General features: G+C 38.6%; 1 protein-coding gene across 3 annotated transcripts in view; it reads left to right on the top strand.

The window, feature by feature from the left end:
• Window positions 1-23,220, top strand: part of col27a1b (collagen, type XXVII, alpha 1b) — a 106,291-nt gene extending 83,071 nt beyond the window's left edge. For all 3 annotated transcript variants that reach the window (XM_041788364.1, XM_041788362.1, XM_041788363.1), the window contains 25 exons: window positions 4,024-4,131; window positions 4,229-4,282; window positions 4,531-4,638; window positions 4,720-4,773; window positions 7,485-7,538; window positions 8,551-8,607; window positions 8,694-8,747; window positions 8,844-8,897; window positions 9,007-9,060; window positions 9,167-9,220; window positions 9,339-9,446; window positions 9,535-9,642; window positions 13,254-13,361; window positions 13,459-13,512; window positions 15,195-15,257; window positions 15,414-15,467; window positions 15,569-15,604; window positions 16,114-16,131; window positions 16,288-16,323; window positions 17,250-17,273; window positions 17,388-17,453; window positions 17,619-17,778; window positions 17,872-17,981; window positions 18,714-18,932; window positions 21,691-23,220. In XM_041788364.1, the coding sequence (XP_041644298.1) occupies window positions 4,024-4,131; window positions 4,229-4,282; window positions 4,531-4,638; window positions 4,720-4,773; window positions 7,485-7,538; window positions 8,551-8,607; window positions 8,694-8,747; window positions 8,844-8,897; window positions 9,007-9,060; window positions 9,167-9,220; window positions 9,339-9,446; window positions 9,535-9,642; window positions 13,254-13,361; window positions 13,459-13,512; window positions 15,195-15,257; window positions 15,414-15,467; window positions 15,569-15,604; window positions 16,114-16,131; window positions 16,288-16,323; window positions 17,250-17,273; window positions 17,388-17,453; window positions 17,619-17,778; window positions 17,872-17,981; window positions 18,714-18,932; window positions 21,691-21,837 (1,962 nt within the window). In that variant the 3' untranslated portion in view covers window positions 21,838-23,220. The remainder of the gene's footprint in view (window positions 1-4,023; window positions 4,132-4,228; window positions 4,283-4,530; window positions 4,639-4,719; window positions 4,774-7,484; window positions 7,539-8,550; window positions 8,608-8,693; window positions 8,748-8,843; window positions 8,898-9,006; window positions 9,061-9,166; window positions 9,221-9,338; window positions 9,447-9,534; window positions 9,643-13,253; window positions 13,362-13,458; window positions 13,513-15,194; window positions 15,258-15,413; window positions 15,468-15,568; window positions 15,605-16,113; window positions 16,132-16,287; window positions 16,324-17,249; window positions 17,274-17,387; window positions 17,454-17,618; window positions 17,779-17,871; window positions 17,982-18,713; window positions 18,933-21,690) is intronic.
• The last annotated feature ends 135 nt before the right edge of the window (window positions 23,221-23,355 follow it).

Here is a 23,355-nt window from a genome sequence, read left to right as displayed (position 1 = left end):
AAGAAATAAAGGATGTATTTAGACTTCAAACCTGATTTATTCATCACTCCAAAAAGTATTTTTTCTTTCATAGTAAATAGTAAAATACTGCCACAAGACTTTGGCAGATAAAGATTTTGTCAGTAAGTTCAACATGACTGAATTCTACCCTGAAGCTTCTTGTCTGTGAACTTAATGAACTCTCCTTTTAACTGTAGCAGCTTAGTGTAATTAGAGCAAGAGTACCATTTTACAGATATTGGCTGCTAACAGTTGAAGCTGCATTGTTTTGACATTTAGTGAAAACAGATAGCAACGGGGCTATTTTAGGAGCACATAAGTCTGGCAAGCACTGTGACAGTAAGAGGCAAAAAAAAAAACACTGAAAGACTGCCTTTTCAGTTGAGCTACACTGTTGGAAGTGTGGCTGACAGACCCACAAACAGCTTCTGGCCCAGAGAAGGAGGTTAAAATGTGAGCACAAAGAGCACTGGGGTTTAGAAAAGAGTCAACCTGAGAGTGTGTTGTGCTCCATGTTGTACAGGACGTTTTCTGTTAGACAGAAGAGTAAACCACTCTGAGGGCTTCTTGGCCACTGTGCAGCATCTGGATAGAAAACAGCAGCTCTAAAGGGATTTTGTTGTGTTAACTGTGATGAGAATTAAAATCAGTGTGTTTTCATGCTTCATTGTCTTACTGATTGGTGAGAGTTAGAAGGGAAACTCAGCAAATAATAAGAGGATTCTTACACTATTTTGGCAGCTTCCTACCAGCAGTCTGTAACAAATTAAAACAATTTATGGTTTCCAGGCATTGTTGGAGTATCCAGTGAGCCTTATCAAGTAACAAAAGTCTGTTGTACTGTATCTACAAAATTAGTTGCTTCACTGAGGAGTCATAATTGCACTACACCCCCCCCCCCCGCAGATTGAATCAAAATAGCTTGTCAGAGCACAGAGATCAAAATAGCAAAAAGAAGGAGGAAAAGCCTTACAAACATGTTGATTTGGATACATAACTTGGAATACAGGCAAAATAACTTCACATACAAACTTAGCTTGACAGAGGTTCTGATGGATTTTTAAGGGCCACTACACAATCATTCATTTATTGATTAGACTTTCTGAATTAACAGGAAACTTTAGTACATCATCTAAACCAGGGTCTAATGGTGGTTGAAGAATGTTGGGGTCCTTGTGCTTCAAAAGACTTTAACCATTTTGTTGGAATTTTCTGTTATCAATACACATTAAAAATACAGGTTATCTATTTAGAACAAGCTACCTACATCTCTGCATCAGCATCAACATATATAATCTAATAAATGCTACAGCTGAAAAAAAAATTAACCAGTCTAAACTCAATACCCCCATCATGACAAAGTGAAATTAGAATTTTGGATTTTTTCTAATTTATTAAAAAAAAATCACATTTACGCACGTATTCAGAGCCTTTGCAAAAATGCTCAAAATTTAGCTCAGGTTTCTCCTGAGAAGGAGCACTTCAAATGGATGAAGTCTGGCACAACCAGGACTCTTCCAAGAGCTAATCGCAAGGCCAAACTGAGCAACTGGGGGAGAAGGGCCATGGTAAGAGAGGTGACCAAGAACCTGATGGTCACTCTGACTGAGCTCCAGAGATCCTGTGTGGAGATGGGACAAAGTTCCAGAAGGACAACCATCACTGCAGCCCTCCACTGATCTGGGTTTATGGAAGAGTGGCTAGACAGAAGCCTCTCCCCAGTGCAAAATACATAGAAGCCCACTTACATGTGGAGTTTTTCCAAAATGGGCTTTCTTGTGTTTTACACTGAGGAGAGGCGTCTGTCAAGCCAGGATCTCTGGATATCAGCCAGAGGGACCATTGGGTTATGGTAAACTCTCACAGAGCCCCTTCTCCCTCATATGCTCAGTTTGGCCAGAAGACAAACTCTTGAAAGAGTCCTGGTTGTGCCAAACTTCATCCATGTGGGAGTTATGGACGCTGCTGTGCTCTTGGGAACTTTCAGGGCAACAAAAGTTTTTTGTATCCTTTGAAGATCTGGGGATCTGTGCTATCAAGAACCATGTCTCTGAGCTCTGCAGGCAGTTCCTTTGACCTCATGGCTTTGGCTCTGATATGCATTATCAGCTGTGAGGCCTTCTTTAGAGAGCTGTGTGCCTTTCCAAATCATGTCCAGTCTGTTTAATTTACAACAGGTGGACTCCAGTTAGGGTGTGGAAACATCTAAGTGTCACTCAAGGGAAATGGGAGGAACCTGAGCTAAATTTCAAATGTTTCACAAAGGGTCTGCATACTTATGTCAAAAACTGTTTTCACTTTGTCATGATGGGGTACAATGAGTAGATTTATGAGAATATATATATATTTGTTTTTTATTGTAGCATCAGACAACAACATCAGACGTTGGTTTTTTATTGTAGCATCAGACGACAACATCACAAAATTGAAAAAAAGTCGGGGCCTGAATACTTTCTGAATGCACTGTATATATTACCATCATCAGAACTAGTTTCACTTTCTAACTTCCCCTGCACAATATTCTTACTTTTATTACATTCTTTTGTAATAATGAACAAATAAACTAAACTAAAACAAAACTACTAAAAAGTGTATGTGCTAAAAACTAAAAGCTTACCTGCACAAATAGTGAAAGTTTGTCAAGGCTGCTAAGAGGGGCATGCTGGGAAGTATGATTACAGCATCACTTTGAAGAAGGTTGCAGAAAAGGAAACTAAATAATTGGGGATAAAAGTTTCTAACATTTTCAAGCACTGTGTGGAGGCATTAATCATCAAAGGAAAAGGCATTTGAGTCTTTAGAAAAAAATATGTTCCATAAACAGAAGTTTGATTAATTGCACGGAGAGCTAAACAAATAGTATTTCTCCTCACTCTGAAGGGCGTCAAGCGGTCTTGACTTGCTGATGCTGCTAAATATGTATGTTTTTCTGCTGGATCTCAGGCTGTAAACTGCCTACTGTTCACTGGAATGTTAAATAGCTGAGACAACATTGAACTGTTTCTCATCCTCTCTTGGACAGACCTTTCACAGCCCCTGTAAGGATTTAAAACAACTTTTCTTATTTTGACATGTCTTCAAGGGCTCAGTTCATTGTCCTGTCTTGATTTGATATACAATTACAGAGCACTGGCCTATTTGAATAGACAAAAAGTGTTGGCCTACTGGTCAGCATGACATGTTGACCTCCCACAGAATTGTTTTCCAGCTAACAAGGATTGGTGTAAAATCAGTTTTGTTAAATTTCTCCAAAGCAGAAGCTCATATGTGTCTTCAAATGAAGAGCTAAGCCTTGGCCCACTTTTAGGCAATAAGTGATGCTTCTAGAAACCATGCCAGATCACGTTGACATGTTATTTTCCATCTTACATACATTTCTGAGACCATGGTGCTTTCCTATTAAATGCTTTTGTGTTATCATTAGGACTAAACAACAGTAACACTGTTTACATGCCTTGAAAGACACTGTTTTAACTAGCCTTACTTCAGAATGATGCATCAGAGACTTTTATGTACAACAGGCTGTGAAGCTAAGATGTTCCCTGTCTAGCCTTGTGTCCCTGCAGTGTGTTGTGATGGATGTTTTAAGATTTTATTCATAACCTGCAATGCATCAAGAATCTGAGTCCAGGTCAATTAGGGAGACTGCAGTCATCAGCTCAGGCTTTAGGGACTGTTTGGCTGCCAGAAATCACAAATAAGGATGACTCAGGGTTTCCTTTGTGCCTTCTTCCGGCTTTGTTATTGCCTTTTTGCAGACATGTGATAATTTATTCCTTGAAGTGGATTAAAAGCTAGGGCATAGCTATCAATTTTAATACACATTTACAGTGTTTATGTTTTTGATATTGAAACACGGTTCTGCTGTGTAGAAACATTTTTTTAGTCTTAATTAGTAACTTAAATTAATTTAAACCTGCTGAAATCCTTGCAAAAATCACCTGGAATTGCATTTACATGGTCTAGAATATTGTAACTCCACTGTATGATCTCCTTGTCAATGGACTTATTCAACTCTCTCAGGGAGAAAAGGGGGAACTTGGTCCGGAGGGCGCCAAAGGAGACAGGGGGGAAATTGGTCTGAAAGGAAAGGAAGGACCTCTTGGTCCTCCTGGTCTAGTGGGTGTAAGGGTGAGTGTCTCAGGAGCTCTCTCCAAATTTCATTCATTCCCCATGAAAGCACAGGTCTTTTTGCTCATTTACAACCCTGTTTGATTTTCTGTACCAGGGTCAGGAGGGGAAACCTGGTAAAATTGGGGAGAGAGGAAAGCCAGGAGAAAAGGTTTGCCACTTCACTTGCTTGGGGCTAAAACACACTTGTACCTTCTGAGTGAATGCCAGTTTGCTCTCTTTTTACAAGGAACTGAATATTTCCCTGTTGTATCAGTAAACAAGATATATGTCCAATAACCTCTAAAACATGACAGTACCTGTTAAATAGGCGTTCGGTATCGAAATTTTCAATTGTCAGAATATTCACAGAAGTGTGTATACTGAGTGCATACCTTCTCATTTACGGCCATTTTCCAGGGCAGCAAAGGTCACCAAGGTCACCTGGGTGAGAACGGGCCAGTTGGTGAGCAGGGCGAGATTGGGTTTGTTGGGCAAAAGGGAGCGAGAGGAACCATCGGTCCAGTGGTGAGACGCTCTAAATGCTTTGAAGGACTTAGGCTGTTGTTTGTGGGTGCAGGCTGAATATTGTATTTCTATTTCCTCTAGGGTGCCTCAGGAAGAATGGGCCAACAAGGAGAACCAGGCATAGCGGGTTATGAGGTAAGCACTGATGAAATAATACATTTCTTCATGAAAAGTTTTAAAAATAAGAGTGTACAGCAATTTCAAAACAGCACAAATGTCTTTATTAGACAACACAAGTGGTGACTGTCAACATTTTTAAGTTGAAGAATAAAGGCTCTTGATCTTGTTTTAGGAATCCCTCTCTGTCTTTTGCCATGTAATATACTGTATGAAAATCAAAGACTTTTGGTGGTTAGGTAGATCCTATAAGATTATCTTGCTTAGTACATAGATGACAATGGGATGAGGAAAGATGATTCTAGGGATGCACAATATTATTGGCATGATATTGATATCAGCAGATTTGAGCTTAAAAAGTTCATTATTTCTATCAGCAGATATAAACATTTATTACAATGTTAACAACCAATATATTGGCTGTAAATATTGTTCCCATATATGAATAAGTTTGATGTAGGCTGGTTGATCCTGCCTTAAACTCCACAGTTACTAAAGAGTAACTAAACCCCAGAGTTTCAGCTGAGGTGTATTTAACCCAAGACAATGCTTGGAGGGAGGAGGGATAGGACACGCCTCTTGAGGTCCTTTATCAGCCACAACATCATTCAGTCTAATTAGATTTGATTATTAGCCATAATTCCATAACCATTTAAGACCAACCACAAACTACCCGAGTGTGAAATGATGATATATTGTTATGTAGGACGTACAATTTTGTATGTTATTGACCTTGTTTTCGAAAAACATAGTTAGTTCATGATCTCGGTCTGATTGGCTGATCCAGTCTTTACGTGCAAAACTTCTACTTTCTTCCCATTTCAGTCAGGAACACTCCTTTCCAGGGAGAGCATGGCTAGAAACCCCCATATGGATGGATACATTTATGACAATGTGTACTGAATACAATACAATTAGTTCAAAAGCAGTAAATTCAAAATAGCATGAATCTGGATATGAGGGTGCAGTGAGCTTTATACTCTAAAGGAGGAGGCTGGGGTGGAGAAGGTTAAGCTTTGCCAGCAACAGCAGCAGTGTGGTGTATCAGCATTAATACAAGCAGGGATTAGCGAGAAGTACATCATATTTAAACACACCGCTGTGTTGAGAGAAAGAGCTGGGGGTCGATAGTTTGAATTGGCTGGGCGTATGACCACTACCTGCATGAACTGACGCTTAGCTTCATTTCTGCTGCTACTCATCAATTTAACAGTTCTTTGTCAACAAAAAAATGTTTAAATGAGGTAACAAAGATATACTTTCATGTAGAAGACACAAGTTAATATATTATGCCCTTTGTTTTAAGCAACAGATGGTTTATTCGTGATCACAGTCAACAGCATTGCATTACAATGTTTCTGATCATCTGATTCCACCTTTACATACAAAACATCTGTGTTCTGTCTGTTTCTGCTGCTACTGGTGAAATAAACAGTTTTTTTTCAACAAAAGACAGTTTAAATGGAGCAATGAAGAAATATCATGTAGAGGACACAAGCAATTATATTATTAACCTTGTTTTAAGATAGACACAGTTATTTGCTCTCAAGCAACAGCACTGCACTGTGCTTTAATGTCAATATCTGGATCCTATCTAATCAACAGTACCACTAAATTCCCATTAACATTAGTTTTTCACCTAAAAAAATGTTCTGAGGGTTTAATTACTTTTTAAAGTATGTTCTAAGGACTTTACTTTTAGGTCTGAATTACATTAACATACCAGTATTGGTATCTGCATTAGCTAAAATTAATTTGTAAGTACCAGCATATCAGATATTGGCAAAAATTCAATATTGTGAATTTCCAAGTGATTCAATAAATATGTTCATGCATCCATTGGCCCACAGTTTTGAATTAGAGCCTTCTTTCTAAAATGTATGTCTTATATCTACTGAAATGCACATTAAACTTCTTACCCTCAGACTTTGTCTGGATAAAAAACAATATTTTTGAAGGTCTTTAGTTAAAATTTATATTCCACACAGAACATTATTGGAATACATTGATTTTTCTCTACAAAAAAAAAATATAAAGTATTGTTTTGGCACTGATGAATCACAGACTGAATCGCTTTGTGTTTTGTTTTCCCTCCTCCCTCCACCGTTGGAGGTGTCTTCTCTAAGACTATTGTTTCAGACAGACATTGGTCGATATCACTTCTGTTTGTGCCAGTGACTTCACTTTCTGTGATTGTACCCACCCAAGGCAATATGTCACATCTCATTGTGACAATTGCCATTGTTTATAGAGGGAAAACAATATACAACTTTAATTCATGCTTTTATGTACTGCTGACCTCTAGAGGGCACAATGTTTTCACCAAATAACTTTTTAGAATAGGGAAGTCATACATGGAAAAAATTGAGAAGCAACGTTTGGGTGCAAGTGGGCAATTTGCGCTCCTGGCTAGCTACTTCACTATGTCAGAAAAAGAAGACACTTTATCTATTTGTCAGTTAAATAATTTTGGTTGTGGAAAGGTTTTAAATTTGCAAAACATTTAGCAATAAATGTATACTATTTTTTTCTAACTATAGATTTTTATTGTTGGTCAATATATGTTTATGCCCATATTAGATTTAGAGTAAAGAAAAGACAAAGGCATGATTGATGATGAAATTTATCCTCCAGTGTGTCTTTTGTGATTTATTTTCCCAACATAATGAACATAATATATCATGTGGGGTTACAGCTGTGAAATTAAACTCTCATTTTCCCTGTCATAGGGTCACATGGGACCACAGGGGCCTCTGGGACCACCTGGGCCAAAAGGTGAAAAGGTATTATCTCTAACTGAAGTCATGTCCCTGTCTGAACTTTATGTCTAATGAGCTCTGGTCATGTGTAATGGCTGCAGTGCTTAAACAGTCACAGAGCTCATTGTCTTTGAATGCACAGCCAGTTTGTCTGATACATTGGCCTTTAAGTTGTATCTCTAATTAGTACTTCCCTGCCTGTCTTATTGTCCTCACAGTATTTTTGGAACCATCCCTAATTTCATCATTGATCTGAACCCAGACTCATCCAATTAACTCAGTGCTGTTTAATGTATATAATTAGCCAAACACCTGGACTTTTCTGCTCATGATTTCGGGGTATTAGCTCTATAATTTGTGCTTATTTGACAGGAGCAGTGCACAATGGAACACACCTCAACAGAGTTTAGCAAGACGCTAATTTGCATGTTTCAGTCCCTGGGTAGTAGCCATCTGGATGTGGATATTTTCTATTTTCTCTTTGCCAATGAAGCAAAAAAATGCTGTATTTGCTCTCTAATTAAATCTGCATTATGCAATCACATGGGTTGTTGCAAAATACATAATTGTCAATTTAGAGAGTCAGGTAATTCTGGCTCTAGACCATTCTGTAGATAAATACAGGTCTGCATCAGTGTTATATTACAGCTTAATATCCTTGTAAGTCTCTGTTAGTTTGCCCCCCAACCATGAATAATCATCCTCATACTCTCAAATGCCTGTTGGGCTCTTAATTTATTTATTTCCTCTGACACATGTTCGGCACATGACTATTTAAATCATACACACATCCGTGGTTATTGTCTAATGAATCCCATAAAAACCCTGAAACAGACATTGGCTCTGTTTATATGAAGTGGGATCATTGTGGTTAATTGTGCATGTAATGATTTGCTGCTTGTAAGAGGAGAGAGGGCAATGTGTTTCCGTTGGTTTACTCTTTCAAACAAAGCTTGCATTGATTTTGTACAGACTTAAAGGTTTTGGTGAAATTCCATTGGTTACCATTGTTTTCTGCTTGTCTTTTTTTGTTCAGGGTGAACAGGGAGATGACAATAAAGCAGAAGGTCCTGCAGGCCCCCAAGGTGACAGAGTGAGTTTCTAACATGTACCTGTTTATCCTGTTGTTTGTCAGCAGACTTCTAGTTTGTTTAATTAACTGATAACAATTAAACTTAGGGTCCTCCTGGAGACAGAGGAGAGAGAGGAGAGCCTGGTGACCCTGGACACATTGTAAGTGAACTGACAGCTTGCCTTTGTCTTCAGGTGTAGAGTAAATGAGATCATCTGAGTGTTTGGTGTATTAAATGAAAGTGTTATGCTTTTCAGGGTCAGATAGGAGTTGATGGAAAAAGAGGTGAAGCTGGTGCCCAAGGGCTTCCTGTAAGTATCTCATTTATGTCTGTAAAAATTAAACTCAAAGATATATTAACTCTGTGCCAGATGGTCCAAACCCAATGTAATTCAAATCAATCAGTGATGATCATTTTAGGGACACCCAGGGCCAAAGGGACAGCCTGGAGTCAAAGGATCCAAAGGTGATCAAGTAAGGACATACGTAGCAGTTCTGTGTTTGTTTTTGGCGTGACAAAACTCAGTGTGTACATGAACCACGTCAGAATCATACAGCATGAACTCTTTCTGCTACACAGGGTAAGAAAGGAAAATCAGGGGCAAGAGGAGCATCTGGGTCCAAAGGACCACCAGTGAGTTGGATGCATTTGTTACATATAATCAGGCACAATTCCAAGTCAGACATGTGAATGTTATTTCTTAAAGCCAATACAATCTTTGAAATAAACATTTGTGATTGTCTTTTCTAAGGGTCCTGAGGGTCCGCCTGGCCCACGGGGAGTTGTGGGCAGGGAGGGACTTGAGGGCCCACCTGGCATAGACGGACTGCTTGGGAAAGATGGAAATAAAGGAGTCAAAGTGAGAAGACTGTCTTAAGTATATCTCTCTCAAGTGAGTGTCAGTAAAACTAGTTCTGGTTATTATTTGAGCTCTGATTTGTGTTCAGGGGGAACAAGGAGAAGATGGAGAGGTGGGCTCTCCTGGCAAACCTGGTCTGCAGGGTACACCTGGTGTGATAGGACTTCCTGGAAGTCAAGGCTCCTTTGGGCCAAAGGTAAAAGTGATGGGTGTTTAATTGAAGCAAATTCTCTGCATTTTTGCTGTCTGTGTTTACAATAAAAGCCTTGACCTTTGGTGAATGAACTAAATGTTATGGCACAAGCTTTTTATAATTCAAAACATGACATTTTCTGCTCATGTCAAGAGGGAAAACAGCTCAACAGAGTTATCTTGGAAAGTAAAAATCTAATTAAGTTTCTCCATATTGGATTTGGTTATTAGCCATAGCAACAGTTATATCCAAGCCAGAGTTACCAAAAGCCTCCTAAGAGTGAAACAATGGCATGTGTACCTGTAGAAGACAAAAGATCATAAGATATCAGCCTCTTTGAAGAAAAAACCCATGATAGTGACAGTCTTAGAGTGTCAGTGTCAAAGCCGTGTCTGATTCATTGGGCCTGCTTTAACCGTGGAAATGTCCACAGCTCCCTTGAATAGTAGTATCATAGTATGAAGCACAGTATTGTTCATTTCCTTTTTTTTTTTTTTTTCTTTTTTTACACATTTTGAAATGACATTTTTACACTGAATCAAATGTTTTATAAGTTTATAGGTAGTTGGTTGGCTTGGTTTCTGAATCAAAAGTGTTGATATAAGGATTTTGAGAAATGTCAATGCAGGATTTGAATGGTTAATACACTACAACCCCAATTCCCAAAAAGTTTGGGCACTGTGTAAAATTTAAATAAATCCAGAATGCAATGATTTGCAAATCTCATAAACCCAAATTTTATTCACAATAGCACATAAACAAAATATCAATGACTTTGGACATCAATAGACTCGTAAAGGACTGTATGGTTATTATTTTAACTTAAGCATGCCCCACTGACTGTTCTTTTTGTCTTTGCTTATGTGCATTGCTGTTTCACCCATGTCTTTATAAATGAAAAAACTGAGCACAAAAAAGAGAGAGTACAAAAACAACATATCAAATATTGAAACTGAGACATCTTACCATTTTATGAAAAAATACTCATTTTGAATCTGATGGCAGCAATACATCTCAAAAGAGTTCGGACAACACAACAGAAGAATGGAAAAGTTAGTGTTACCAATGAAAAACAGCTGGAGGAGCATTTTTTTTAACTATTCAGGATGCTAAACAATAGGTCAGTAACATGACTGGGTATCAAAGGAGTATTTTAGAGAGGCAGAGGTTTACTAATCTGCAGGAAACTGTGTATAAAAATTGTGGAACACTTTCAGAAAAATAGTCCTCTTCATAAAATTGCTAAGACTTTGGATATCCCAACTTTTGCTTTAGATAATGTTTTCAAAAGATTCAGAACAAATATGCAGAAATCTCTGTGAACAATGGACAGCGCAAAAGTCAATATTGGATACTTGTGATCTTCAGGTCCCTAAGGCAGCACTGCATTGTAAACAGGCATGTTTGTGTAGTGGAAATCACTTCAGTGGTTTGGGAACATTTCCAGGAATCACTGTCTGCCAACACAGTTCACAATATCATCCACAAATGCAAGTTAAAGCTGTATCAGGCAGAGAAGAAGCCATATGCAAACACGACCCAGAAAAGCCACTGTGTTTTCTGGGCCAAAGCTCATTTGAAATGCACTGTGGCAAAATGGGAAACTGTTCTGTGGTCAGATGAATCAAAACTTTGAATTATTTTTGGAAACCATGGACGCCGTGTCATGCGGACTAAAGAGGAGAGGGACTATCAATCTTGTTATCAGCACACAGTTCAAAAGCCTGCATCTCTGATGGTTTGGGGTGGCTCTGTAGGTAGAGTCGGTTGTTCCAAAATCGGAAGATTGTAGGTTCCATCCCCAGCTCCTGCAGTCACATGTTTAGTGTGTCGTTGGGCAAGACACTTACCCAATTTGCTACCTTTGCTGTTTTGGTGGTATGTAAATGGGTATGAATGTGATTTAATGGGATTAGCTAATACTAGTGGCCAATTCTCTAAGCAAACTCTGCCATCAGACTGTGAATGTGGAGTAAACGGAGTGAAAGGGTGTAGATTGGTAGGTGTGACCTGCAGTGTAAAAGCGCTTTGAGTTGTCAGACGACTAGAAAAGTGCTATTTAAGCTCAAGTCCATTTACTATTAGTGCCTATGATGTGGGTAAGTTACTCATCTGCTGGTTTAGCAATAGCTCTTTCATGGAAGGCCTTGCATGTTTAAGTTAAACCACCCACCGCTTCACAACAGTATGGCTTCACAATTAAAGAGTCCGGGTGCTGAACTGGCCTTCCTGCAATGTAGATCTTCCACCAATGGTAAATTTTTAGCACATCTGTGCGAAAAAAAAAAAAAAAAAAAAATGGAACATTAAACAAACTAGAAAAGCACTCGGAGAACGCAGACCTCCGCCATTAGCCCTATCTCCCGATAGCAAAGAATCCTGTAAAAAAAATTCCTTTATCCAGACGGTGATCCGGATCACTCCCAAAATCTAATTAGTTCTTCCTTATGCCATTTCTGACATTTCCTGAAAATTTCATCAAAATCTGTCCATAAGTTTTTGAGTTATGTTGCTAACAAACAAACAAACTAACAAACCCTCCTGATCACATAACCTCCTTGGCAGAGGTAAAAATCTTATAAAGAAGACCCAGGACAGTTGATTAGCTAGAATCTTTTGGCAGACAAGAATGGGACAACATTCCTCTCCCAAAACTCCAGCATCTGGTCTCCTCACTTCCCAGATGTTTACAGACTTTTGTTAAAAGCGGAAGCAATGCTACACATGAGTAAGCATAGCGCTGTCCCTACCTTCTGAGATGGGTTGCTGCCACACATTCAAATGAGCTCATCTTTTTCATTAAATGGTGAATTGTCTCAGTTTCAACCTCTGATGTATAGTTCGTATTCTATTGTAATTAAAATATAGGTTTATGAGATTTGCCAATTATTGCATTCTGTTCATATTTTCATTTTGCACAGCGCCCCAGCTGTTTTGGAATTGGGGTTGTACTGGAACCAGAGACATCAAAAAAGTGGCAGGTGCTGTTGAGCTCAATAGCCAGTGGAAATCTATAATCAGCCTCTCTAAGCACCTTAATGCTGCTTTTATATCTGGCATGTTTTCTTGTATCAAGGGCCAAACCTTAAATGTTTCTAAAGACCTCATATTCACAGCAGTCAGTTGGAAGTAAAAAATTTAAATGAGCTGGCAAAGCCTCGATTAGCATGGTGGCCTTGCTGTTAATACATTCAAATTTAATAAGCATTTCTGTGAAATACTGCAAGGCTTTATTACTGGCACTGTGGTATTATGTAATTAGCTTCTCAATGCCTATGGTTAGGGGATATTGATATATTATGATCTGGCATTACATTGCTGATTTACACACAGAAATATTGTCAATATTTAGTTTGGCTGTACTGTATTTTGGATTTATGAATTTTTAATACTGATTAAAGTCATGTAGGAAAAAAAAGCCTCAATTTTTTTCAGTTATGAGCCAAATGCAGTTCCTGCTGTGCTGCTGGCCTAACAAATGCAGAGTGGGAGGCCAGTGAGGGATCACAAGCTTCTTTCTGCACATGCAGCTTGTATTGTTTGCCAACGAGTCTGCTCAGAGATTATCAGCCGATATGGATGTACATGTAACATGTGTGCTTGTTCACTTCCAGGGTGAGAGGGGTCATCCAGGACAATCAGGTGCATCAGGAAAAAGAGGATCTGTTGGTGGGCTGGGACTACCAGGAAAACAAGGAGATCTTGGGCCTCAAGGGCAACCAGTGAGCACTGATTTCTCAAAAATATTTCATTAAAGTTCCTTTATATGACAACTTATGGCAAAGATAACCGCACTTTATCCTCTCGCTTGTGTACCAGGGGGATCTTGGCGAACAAGGATTTCCAGGGGTGTTGGGTATGTTTGGACCAAAGGTAAGAATTTTTATCAGCATTGTGACAAAATTATGAGACATTAAAATAGTTTTTAAAATAATAATTTCTGGATTTACTCACCATTTTTTTAAGTACCTTGTGTGGTTTTATCGTCAAAAGAAGTCTGCAGGTACATTAAATCATACTCAATAAAAATGGAAATGAAAGCTTTAAGTTATTACTGTAACATGCCTCAGGATGGCATCTGCCAACATAAGCCTGCTTTACTTCTAGCCCTGCTCCACTATAGATTATTGCCAGCTGAAGAAACAGTAGGATTTAACTAAATCTCACCCTTTAATTTCAAAACCACAGAGAGATACTGGATATTCAACTACTGTGGGAGTTGAACTAGAGTGTGAAGCTTATCATCTTTGTGTTTATGTTCAGTAGGGTTTGTAATTGCTCTACATCATCAACAATTAGTGAGGTTAATGAGGGCTAAGTCTACAGATAAAAAGGCAGAAATAAACCTTAAATATCGCTGCCTGGTTTTATAATACTTAATTTTTACAGTATTCTTTATTTCCGACACAGGAGCAAACATCAAGACACCCTACATATAATAAAAAAAGAAAAAACAGAAGCATGCTGGCATGGGTGAAATCACGGCCAGGAATAAAACTCATCATAGTTACAAGTGCTATGATAAAGAGTGTAAAAACATTGTCTCCAGTGTTTCCAGAAACATGAAAAAGACTATCTCTCAGTGTGGCCTGAGATAAAGCTATCATGATTTTGTTTTTTAGATTTCGATAATCAGCTCATGAATCACATGGATAGCGTTGTAATTATGTGAAGTCCTCTCAGGCTTCCCCATTCTTCACAACTATTGCCTTGATCAGTTGTAATCTCCTTTTTTATGGAGTTATTTCAAATAATTCAGCAAAATCGCTTGACTGCCAGTATTTGAACAAAGAGAATTACATGTTGAATTGTAACAGAGATGTGAAAAAGAAAACTCTGATAAACAAACAATGATGCTAAGTCTTTTTTTTTTTAAGTTTACACAGCTTCAACAAACTAGGCTCTTTTATATGAAATCTACACCTTTGTCTTAAATCCACACATACTTCAAAGCATGCTTTGATTATGTGTGTTAATGGTGAAAAGACTTGAACTTGAATGTTTATTATTTTGATCACTCAAACCATTTTTACTTAAATGCCACATTAACTCATTCACCCCCAATCACATCAGTCTGATGATAGAGGATATGTCGAATGTCCTCAAGTGTGAAGTAACTTCTTTCATACACTTTCATATGCTGATGTTAGTACTGGCAAGTGTCTACTCCAAGGATGCACCGATGCTTTGGTTTAACATCAGCCATTGACAAATAATGTGGCATGAATAGTTATTAGTGGCCTGTGTTTATTGATACACACTGCTGTTGAATATGACACAAGCCCACTTGGTCTTGCTGATCAATCGATTACACTTTAGTTGTTCAAGTTTAAAACCTCAAGGTCAAATGAGTAGTCAAAGCATACAGCAACCTAATAAAGGGAATTAGTTTTCTTAAGCCTTATCCCCATTAGAGGAACTGCACTTGAATACAGTACCTTGCCATTTTAACACTGAATAAAGATATTTGAAATTTGCTGAGCACATAATGTCTTCATCTTAATCTAACCTTCCCTTATACACTATTGTTGAAATAAATATATGTAATTCTATAGGGACCTATGGGAGACATTGGCCCAGCAGGGATACAGGGACCTAGAGGACCACGTGGTTTGAGGGTAAGATGAAGATAAATGGTAGTTTTTCAACAACTCCAGCTAATAGAAGTGCACTGAACTCTGGCAAAGTGCACACTTCACTTGAAAAATAAGCACATCTCCATCAGATACTCCATCATATGTGTCCTCTTTCACAAGCATGCCTCCTTTTCCTAGGGAATGGAGGGAACTGTGGGCCCCGTCGGCATCATCGGCCCCAGCGGTCACCCAGTATGTACCTCATATCTCATCCTATCTGCCCAGCTTTATGTGACTTCTCTGTGCTTTCTGGCAGTGATGGAGTGATCCTCTGTCTCTTCTCTTTCCATCAGGGACCCCAGGGTGACAAAGGAAGTCGAGGAGAGACGGTGCGTGGCGTGGTGTTTTTGATGAATCCTTTTCTGTCTGTACTGTGAGCACAGAATAGGATACTTAGTATGGAGACAGCACACCGCTCAGCCTCTTTTGCCCTCAGTGCTTTTCATTTCCTATTGTCCTCTGCTGTTTGTTGTTACACTCACACTGACACTTAGCTGCTGTGGAATTCCTGTCAGGTTGATAAATGTTGCCTGCATGCTCATCTCAAGCTTTTTAGGAGGTTTGTTGAGCCCCCATTCACTGGCATAATTCACAATTCACTCCAAAAATGCCAACATTCATGTATAGGTTTGCTGCATGGAAATAGGATTGGCTGTGGAGGTGTGTAGGCTTGAAAGGAGGCAGGAATGCTTTTCACATACAGTAGATAAAGAATGTCTATTGAAATGTTAGCACAAAGGGGGTGTTGCTCTTGCATGATGGAATAATATCTAGTCTGCTTTCATTGTGGGATTGTCCACTTATGAATATTGATTTCTTTTTCTTTCATCTCCAACAGGGGTTACAAGGACCAAGGGTAAGTAATTATTCACTTCTGTAGCTTAATCATTATTCTTTGTGCGGGCCTGTGCTCTGCTCAGCAATAGAATAGATGAATTAACTACTTTATCATCTTCTATAAAGGCCAACTTCTAAATAATGTGAAGCCTAATGCAGCAATTAAATTTTTCAGGGCTCTCCAGGCCCTCATGGACCACCTGGACCCCCAGTGAGTACTCCCATTTTTATATATTGTACTCATGTAAAAAGTGTTTTAATTCTGACATCAGCACCTTATGGTGTCCAAAGTTAAAACAAATCCTGAACGAGAATTACCTTTGAGGTTTTATGGATTTTCTTAACATTTAGAGTTGAGTTGGATGCTAGTTTGGACCGGGCAGTAACCTCTGGGGTCACAGAAATTAAGCCAGCTGGAAGTTAAAATGAATGCAGTTCCTGAAATGTCCACTTGAGGGATGCTGGAAAACCTCAGAAGTCCCATTAACACCCATTGTTACACCTTGTCATCATCACCAGTGGTGGGCAGGACACAACATGAAAAAGGCCCAAGTCCCAAGCAGCCATGAAGGCTTCACTTTTGGAATGCTGTAATGTCCTCCATGTTTTTACATAGTACACTATAAGAATGAAACATTATGCTCATGAGTCAGACATGATTGAGAAATTTGTCTAACAAAACTCTTAGAATGAGCAAATTACATTAATCAGAGATTAATTCTGTCATCACCTTGGCAAATTTTAAACCCAGACTTAGTGTTAAACCTTAAATCTGTCATATCTCTTGGTGGATCTGATGACCTGAAGGCCCGAAAATCCCCAAAAGAACTTTCTTGTTCATTTCCTCCCTCGCTGTCAGCATATGAGATGTATTATCAAAAGTATAAGCTAACTTGTTAGAGACATGCTTGTTTTCTGCAGCGATCTGTAGAGAAAAAGCTGTTAGCTGGCGGCGCTTCTCTATCTGATACGCCTCATTTCCTGTGCATTCATGCCTCATTTCCTGTGCAGTCATTATTGTTTCTGTGTGTATCTGCATATTGAGTGACAATGGAAGAACCCAACGACCAACAGTGTGATTAGGTGTTAGTACACGAACTGTATACAGTATGCTCATGCTTCTGTCTTTGGTTTCAGGGTCTGTCCAGCACCCTTTCACTTGTAAGTACATTTTTCTTAATTTTTCAATGAAACTCATAATTTCTGAAACAAAATGAAAAGCAAAACACAGCAATGCCTGTAGTATATTTCTTGTCCAACATTCTTCTTTGGCAGCAAAATGAGGCTCTTGGTGTTGCCTTCAAAGTCATCATTGATTCTCATGCAGCACTCAGGCCAGAGGTTAGTTTGATGAGTTCAATATTTATTGTTTAGATTCTGGGGATTATTGTTCATTTCACTGAGTCTGAATAAACTAGGACCAGGTAGAATACAAATGGAATAAGTAAAAAAAAAAACCTTTTCATCTAAGCTAATGAGAATGTAAAATGTGACGTTTTCATTCAGAGCATGGACCTGCCTATGTTAGACCAGGGCACTGAGATCTTCAAGACCTTGCAGCACCTCAGCATTCTGATCCAGAGTCTAAAAAACCCACTGGGAACCCGAGACAACCCTGCACGAATCTGCAGAGACCTCTACAACTGTGAACAGAGGATGCATGACGGTAGGGAAGAATAAATCTAACTACTTACTGTGATGACTGTAAAAGTATTCATTCTTTTTTTTAATGAAGTAAGAGCTATTTCCTTACTAACAGGTACTTACTGGATTGACCCAAACCTCGGCTGTGCTGCTGACACTTTGGAGGTGATGTGCAACTTCACTGCAGGAGGACAGACATGCCTGAAACCTATCACAGTGTCCAAGGTATGCTTTGTATATTTAGACACTTGCTAGGCAAAACTACCAGTGAAATGTACTTCAAATACAAAAATACATTCAAGTTTGCTTATTCTAGACCTGCCCTATTTGTATCATATCTTGGGACAACATTTGTTATGAATTGGTGCTGTACAAGTAAAAATAGACTGATTGATTGAAGGAGCTTATAATGCAGACAGTGGATTAAAATCAAATCCATGATTGCTTATACGTGTGGGATAATGTTCCCATCATGTTTTCTTTGGACTGGATTTCTGAAGAAACAAAAAAGTCTCAGTTTAACCGGTTTATGTTATAAATTTAGGTGCAAAGCTCATCCTTTTTGGCACTTTACATGAACTTTAGCTGTCTTTTAATGACTAAAGCTTGCAGTTGATCTTATGGTGTCCCATTAAGTTCTGTTTAAAGTCACATTTAAAAGCATTCTCAGCTGGCAACTGACTCTCTTGAGACTTTAGACTGAAAATGAAATAAGAGGAGGATTATTTAAAGAGGCAATATGTGATGCAGATGGAGGTTATCGTAATGAATAACAGACTGAAAGTCTGTTATCAACTGCCATTTCCTGCAATCAAAATGAGGAGATGTATACTTGCAGACATCTGAGTTCAATTGTAAAAGTTCACGTCTAGAATGGGGGTGAACAATCAGAGTCATTAAAACAAGCTCATTTTCTAAATAGTGATAATTTGAGAAACATGCAATTTGTCTTTATAGTTGGAAACAGGAGTGGGTCGTATCCAGATGAACTTCATCCATCTTTTGAGCACTGAGGCTGTGCAGCATATCACTGTTCACTGCCTCAACACCCCCGTGTGGGCAGCAGGACCCTCCTTGCAGCCTTCATCCAGAGCTGTGAGCTTCAAGGCCTGGACTGGAGAGAAGATTCAGGCTGGGGACCTCCTGGAGCCGCTGATAACCACAGATGACTGCTGGGTATGCCTTTTCATTCTCATAGCATGGATTCAAGAAGTGTTTTAAAGCAGTGGTTCTCAAGTGGTGGGTTGCGACCCATAAGTGGGTCGCGGAGCTGTTTCCAGTGGGTTACAAATGTGTGCCAGAAAAAAGAAAATTGTAAAAAAGTCTCGAAAGCACTTTTCATTTTTTTCTGTAGTTTAGGTTTTTGATGGCAGAAAGGAAACAAAAACAGTGCTGGACAGACATTTTTTCTGAATAATTCAGGAATTTTCTACCTGAAATCTTTTTGGGATATACCCTATAAACTTTTTTGGAAACTTAAAGTAATTCTACTCAATTTTTGGGAGTATTTGTGGGCATTTTCCCAGAATTTTTTGGTAACATTCTCCAGGAATTTACCCGTAAATCTTTAGAATTTTCAAATGTCCCTTTTGGAATTTTCAGCTGGAACTATTTAGCCTTTTCATAGAACCTTTCAGCAGTCTTTTCCTGGAGGTTTCGAGAAATATTTCAGGAATTTTTCACTGGAATCATCATGGAATTTTTGGAAACCTTCCTGAAAACTTGTAGAAATTTGATCTTGAATGTATATCAGAAACTTCAATGAATCTTCTATAATACTTTTCCAGAAACTTTGGGGTTTTTCTGTCAGTCTTTGGTTTTTCACTTTCTGTACTGTGAGGTCCAAACAGCACTCTGTTTCATTAAATAAATCTGGTTGAAATTAAATATATAACAGAAATTTGGGTCATGATTGCTTAATCAGGAGTTATCCTGAGACAAGACCACTTGAGAACCATTGCCTTAAAGCACACCCTTCAGTCCGAAATGATCCATCCTTAAAGTTGTAGATAAACATTGTTGGAAATTCTAGAAATGCATCCTATTTTTAACTTTAGAGTTAACTTCAGACCACACAAACTAAAGCCTGTAAAGCTTTTTTTTAAGTGAAGAAATAGGTTAATATTTCTGTGCCTACACAGGGAACCTTTAAGCTCTGAGAAGACTGCAAGGTAGAGTTGGCTAAGCTTAGCATACAGACTGAAACCACACACCATCTTAAAAAGCAAACCCATTGGTCTCTGGAGCAGAGTTTTGAAGCCCAACAGTCACAGTTAAAAGTATGTAAATGCTATATCAGTTTGTTTGGTCAAACTAGAAACAGGCAAAGATTTGAAGCTCAGGCCTTTAAACCTCCAGACAGTCGGCCAACCTGCCTTTAGTTATGCAGATGTATGTAAAACTATTAACATCAGTTTAATCAAAATGGGTGAGATGTCAGGGTGTGGATCTCTCCCTCTCAAGACAATTCGATTCGAATCTCGGTTCACAGACTACGATTCGATTCACTAAAGATTCATTAAAATACAGAACGATTTGATTTGATACGATTCAATTCGGTCCTTTTCGAGTCAGTACAATCTGATTATGGAATAAAGATAACTTCTTGATGCAGAACTGTAAATGAAAGACGTTTCGGCAATGACCGTTGAAACACATCTGGCTACCTAGAGAGCACCTGCAGCTAACGTAACTCTCGTTACAGGTAAAAGGTCACCACAGGTCGCTTGAGATTACAGACGCTGAACCAAAGCATGGGCATGGGCTATGATAACAAGCTGCAGAGGCTCAGTGAATCAATCTCTAATGTTAAAACCGGTCCAAAGACCGATTCATGCTTAATTTTTACTGATCCTGGACTCTACTGATTAATGCACTCAGACTTTTGACGTCAAGATCAGTTAACTGATCCATAACGGATTAATCTTTACACCACTAGTGAGATGTATAAAAATTACCCCTCAATACAGAATTTGAAATGATAGTTATGAGATTTTCAGACATTTCTCAAATTGGGTTAACATGTTTATTATATCTGCTGTCATATGGGTATTTTAACACTGATGTCAATCAGACTTCCAAAGCTTTTGGACTAAGCCTCAAGTGGACACTTAAGGAACTGCAGTTTTTGGAACATGAACAATGGCTTAAGTTTTTCAACACTGGAGGTTACTGCTTAAAATAAAGGGTGATTCTCTATACTGTGCAAGTAAAAAAAATCAGCCACCTAGTTTCTATTGAACTATAAAAAAAAGTACTCTTAATTTATTAAAGTTGTTCAAAGCAACAAGTGTTGGTCTTGCAGGGTGTTTTACGCATGAAGTTTTCTCAATTCGGCCTATAGACTTTATGAAAACAAAAACAACAAGACAACAGAAGAAACAAAAAAGGAAATAGAGCATATAGGTAAACTTTGTCCTGGAGCAGTTTTCCCCTCTTCTCTGCTAGTCTGTCAGCATGCTAGGCTTAAACAAATGTTGCAACATTTGTTCTTACTTACTCTTGTGGTTCTGGTTTCGATGATAGTTTTAGCTTTATTTGAGCAGTTTTTAGACATCTGTTTGTGATATATATCCACCCACAACCCAATCCACTGTCAGTTAAAAGAATCTTGTGTGACGTGCACATGGCAGTGTCCCTGTCCTTTTCACTAATCCACAGACCTGATTGTCTACATTTTTTGGCTGAAAGTAGTTTTTAAAAAACAGTGAAATCAGACAAAGATGTCTAGGGATTATTCAGGCTAAATGGAGAATTGTTTCTGAAACAGCAGAATGGTATAGAATTTTCAAAATGTTAAGCTGCAATTTTTTTTCTAGTGAACAGATTAACTTCCTTTTCATTCACTTCCTTTTAGCTTAAGCCAAAACCCCAATCTGCGATGTTGTTGTTTCAAAAATCACATAACGTGACATCATACAACCTTGTCTTTCAGATCAAAGATGGCCGCTGGCATCAGACCCACTTCTTTTTCCAGACCCAGGACCCAAATTTGCTCCCCATAGTAGATGTATACAACCTCCCCACCACAGAACCAGGAGCGAGCTTTCACCTCGAGGTCGGACCTGTGTGCTTCTTATAAAAGCCTGCGGGTAGCTGCGAGGAAATACTCCTCAGAGGAGTGACTGCATGTTGGAGGGCAGACACTGGGGGAGACTCATGCTTCTGTGGTTTCCAGAACAAATGACCCCCCCTCTCTATTTGCTCCCCACAAAATATGCTTGGACTGCAGGAACAGGAGGGGGTAGCAGAGAGGGGCATCCCAGTGGAAAATGCAGAGATAAAAGACTTTGAACTCTAATCAGCCTATGGAAAACAAAAATAAGCTTCTTTTTCAGAGACTTGTCTATGTTATACAAGCCCTGAAGGCTCCATATGGAGGGACATCATGTCTTGGACCATGTTGTACCTTATTTTCTTCAAGGTCTGATGCACGGTTATGCAAAAAATGTTTTTGGAAAGAGACCTGTACAGAAACATGGAACAGTTCCATCTGCAGATGTAATGTTCCTATTTTATTTATACATGTATATGTGCTGTATATTGTAATATAAGGTGCAATAGTTATCATAGGAACAAACGGTATCATAACTCATCACTCATTCAGGTATACAGTGTGCCTCAGACACACAGGTGCACTGTCATATGTCCAGGTACGTGTTTTTGAGCCTCTGATAACTACACAGGAGAGAGAGGAAACTCATGTATGTACAGTTAGTGTTTTCACACAAACGTCTGCTGTGTGGTGCTTTCCATGTGTCCAGAAGCTACCTCGTCCTGCACCTCTCATCTCATAGTAAACGAGACTTTATGTCATTTTGGATGACACAGAGGTGACAACCGGTGCTGCAACATGTAAAAATCGTGTTATAAACTCTTTGTCAGCGCTAGGCAAAAGCTACATCTTTAAAAAGGGAAGATTGTAAAATAGAAGATACAAATGCTGGCTAAACCCATTAAATTATATTTTGAAGGTAGAATTGTAGCTTTTTCTCTATTCTCTGTACCGTATGAAAGATTGTGACACTAAATTAAAAATTTTATCTCTCTTAATGTAAATGTTTAGGTATGCAACCTTTTATTTACAGTGGATTCTATTTAAATTTTATTTAAATTCTGATTAGCTTTCAAGTTCAAACCAGCTATTAACAACAGTTTGATCACATCTCATAAGCTTTAAGAACCCTCCAGTCTGTATATGTTATTACAGTTAACCTGTTTATACAATCAGTGGTATTTTAGGACGTTACCATCCCATGTCTTTTACTGTCTATTGATTATTATTCAAAGGTGCAGCAATGGTTGGTTCCACCAATCACTAAACTCAGAGGATTTCATACAATACAGAACAATAAACTACCATAGAACATGTACTCAAAGTTGTTTGGTGTGTACAGACATTTTATGCTGCGTAAATGAAGTCTATTGACTTTCCAGATAATTCAATAAAAAGTCTGAAACCTTTTGTTCATACACAGCTCTCTTTTCTTTTCCATCCCAGCTTCACAGCAAAGCAAGGAAATGTAATTGTATTTAAACTGCTGTCTCGTGGCAGTGCATTTTAGCTCCTTTTTAGAAATTTACACAAAAGACTGTCTAA

This window comes from Cheilinus undulatus, linkage group 5 (genome assembly GCF_018320785.1).
Source record: "Cheilinus undulatus linkage group 5, ASM1832078v1, whole genome shotgun sequence".
NCBI classification, from domain to species: Eukaryota; Metazoa; Chordata; class Actinopteri; order Labriformes; family Labridae; genus Cheilinus; species Cheilinus undulatus.
This window is presented reverse-complemented; position numbering and strand designations above follow the sequence as displayed.